General features: G+C 44.4%; 1 protein-coding gene across 1 annotated transcript; it reads right to left on the reverse strand.

Annotated features, from left to right (window-relative positions):
* Positions 1-217: 217 nt before the first annotated feature.
* Positions 218-1,402, reverse strand: LOC141702723 (uncharacterized). The gene has a single exon (XM_074506353.1). It carries the CDS (start codon positions 1,400-1,402, stop codon positions 218-220), a length of 1,185 nt encoding a protein of 394 aa, XP_074362454.1.
* Between the last annotated feature and the right edge of the window lie 1,558 nt (positions 1,403-2,960).

Consider the following 2,960-nt stretch of genomic DNA (forward strand, 5'->3'; position numbering starts at 1 on the left):
TGCTATAGGAAATGGTCCAAGTATGTATATTTCCCACACTACAAAAGGGATGGGTGTGCTGATCAACGTAAGCTTCTATGGGGGTTGTCGTACTATTGGAGCGTTCCTCTGGCATATGTTGCATTTCTTCACATAATCCCTTGCATCGGCTAGCATAGTTGGCCAGTAGAATCCCAACCGAGTTATCTTGTGAGCGAGGGCCCTACCCCCCTAAGTGTTATCCACAAATCCCTTCATGGGCTTCTTTAAGTGTCTCCTCTGCTTCAAGAGGTCTTAAGCACTTCAAGTACGGAATAACAAAGGACCTTTTGTAAAGAAGGCCTTCAATCAATGAGTATCTCAATGCTCTAACTGATAGCTTGCATGCCTCCTGGGCATCATCGGGGAGCCACCCAATTTCTAAGTGGGTCTTGATCGGGTCTATCCAACAGCTTGCCACCCCAACCGGTGCTATCATATTTATGACATGAATAGTAGGGGTCTTCAAGACTTGGAAGTAAATAATTCTCAGATAGTTCTTGATTTCAGACGAGGAGAACTGAGACAAGACATCCTCCGTAGTGTTCTCCTCTCTCGGATCATGTTTTGCGTACCATTCATCTAACTGAGTTAGTATTCCCTTTACGACTCTCAGGTACTTGGCCATAGTATCATCCTTGGCCTCAAACTCCCTATTAAATTGAGCAACTACAAGTCTTAAGTCTCCACAGATCTTCAGGTTTTTGGCCCTCACGACTCTAGCCAAGCCTAAGCTAGCAATCAATGCTTCATATTCTGCTTCGTTGTTCGTAGTCATGAAATTCAACTTTAAAGCATATTCAATCATAAACCCATCAGGGCTTTGCAAGACTAGGCCTGCACCACTATATTTTGTTTTGGACGCTCTGTTAAAATGGATAACCCAATACTCTTTCAAGGTTATTTCTTCATCCTTCTCCTTCTCTCCTCCTTCTAGGGTTACTATCTCTTGCCCCCCGACTTCTTGGTCGTTAATGGTGCATTCAATGACGAAGTCTACTAAGGTTTGAGCATTGATGGTCGTTCGAGGCTTGTACTTGATATCAAATTCTCGTAAATCAATTGCCCACTTGATGAGCCTTCCATTGGCCTTCAGGCTATGAAGAATGTTCCTCAGGGGTTGGTCCGTCAGGACTTTGATCTTGTGATCCTGAAAGTATGGTCTCAACTTCCTCGAGGCTGTGATGAGAGCGAGCGCGAACTTTTCCGTGGTGGAGTAATTCAACTCTGCTTCATGGAGCACCTTGCTTACATAGTATACATGATTCTGGAGCTTCTGCTCTTCCTTCACGAGGACCGCACTCACGACTTGTTCAGATACCGTGAGGTACAAATAAAGAGTGTCTTCCGGACTTGGTTTAGCCAAAAATGGAGCTTCAGTCATGTACTTCTTCAGCTATTCAAAGGCCTCTTGGCTCTCAGCTATCCATTCAAAGTCCTTCACCTTCTTAAGGGTTTTAAAAAAGGGCAGGCATTTATCTCCAGACTTGGAGATGAACCTCCCTCGAGCTGCAATTCTTCCTTTCAGCTTCTGAACGTCCTTGATGGAGCGTGGTGGCTTCATGTCTAGGATGGCTTTGATCTTATCGAGGTTGGCCTCTATCCCCCTTTTAGTGACCATGTGACCCAAAAATTTTCCAGACCCAACGCCAAAAGCACACTTAGTTGGGTTTAACATCATCTTGTGGTGCCTCAGCACTTCAAATACCTCTCTAAGGTGGCTAATATGATCGGCCTTGCTTAGGCTCTTGACTAAAATGTCATCAACATAGACCTCCATGGTCTTCCCAATTAAATGGGAAAATATCTTATTTACCAATCTTTGGTAAGTAGCTCATGCATTCTTAAGTCCAAAAGCCATAACAAGCTAACAGAATACACTAAAGTCAGTTATGAAAGATACCTTGAGAGTGTCATCCTTATGCATTCTAATCTGATTGTAACCACTGAAGCCATCCATAAAGCTTAGCACCTCATGTCCAGCAGCGGCATTGATCAGGGTGTGAATCCTCGGTAGGGGGTAAAAGTCCTTGGGACAAGCATCATTCAAATTAGTGAAGTCAATACACATCATCCACTTTCTATTGGACTTCTTAACCATTACGGGGTTGGCCAACCATTCAGGGAATTGCACCTCCTCAATAAATCTAGCTTCTAAAAGCTTCCCGACCTCCTACTTAATGGCTTCCAGCCTATCAGGGACATAAGTTCTCTTCTTTTGCTATATAGTCTTCCGAGTTGGTTTGACGTTCAACCTATGAGTTATAAGGTTCGGGTCAATCCCAGGCATATCAGCTGTTGTCCAAGCAAATACATTATTATTTTTTAGAGAAAAGTTGTCATTCGGCCCTTCAAGGGCTTGTCCAGAGATGCCCCGATATATGTGACCTTCTACGGGTCTAAGGGGTCTAAAGGAATTGGGACCAAGTCCTCGGCTGGCTTCCCTCGTAGTTTGTCATTTTCTCGGTTATCCATGCCTTCTATGGGGAGGACCTGCCCCCGGTTCCATCGGGCCTAGGTGCTGCAACATAGCAATTGCGGGCTATTTTATGATCTCCTCTCGCTTCTCCAACACCATTCCTAGTTGGGAACTTCAATACCATGTGGTAGGTTGACGACACATCTTTATAAGCATGGATCCCTGTTCTACCCATGATTTCATTGTTGGTAGAGGCTGCCTTGACAACCTGAAAGTTCAACATTTGTGTGGCCTCCCTGGGCTCTTTCCCAATAGTTACGGGAAGTTGTATTGCTCCTTCAACTTTGCATTGCACATGGTTAACCCGTAGATGGGTGCGTCGGATGGAGTTAGTTGAGAATTATTGTAGCCCATCCTTATGAATGTGTCATGGAATAGAATGTCCACGGAAGCTCCATTGTCCACTAGGACCCTCATAACAAGACAATTTCCAATTATCGGAGTGATAACCAGAGGATCATCC

This window comes from Apium graveolens, chromosome 2 (assembly GCF_009905375.1).
Source record: "Apium graveolens cultivar Ventura chromosome 2, ASM990537v1, whole genome shotgun sequence".
Lineage (NCBI taxonomy): Eukaryota > Viridiplantae > Streptophyta > Magnoliopsida > Apiales > Apiaceae > Apium > Apium graveolens.

Excerpts from the sequence above, each read along its gene's own strand:
- LOC141702723 (XM_074506353.1), bottom strand. The coding sequence starts at position 1,402 with ATGACTGAAGCTCCATTTTTGGCTAAACCAAGTCCGGAAGACACTCTT.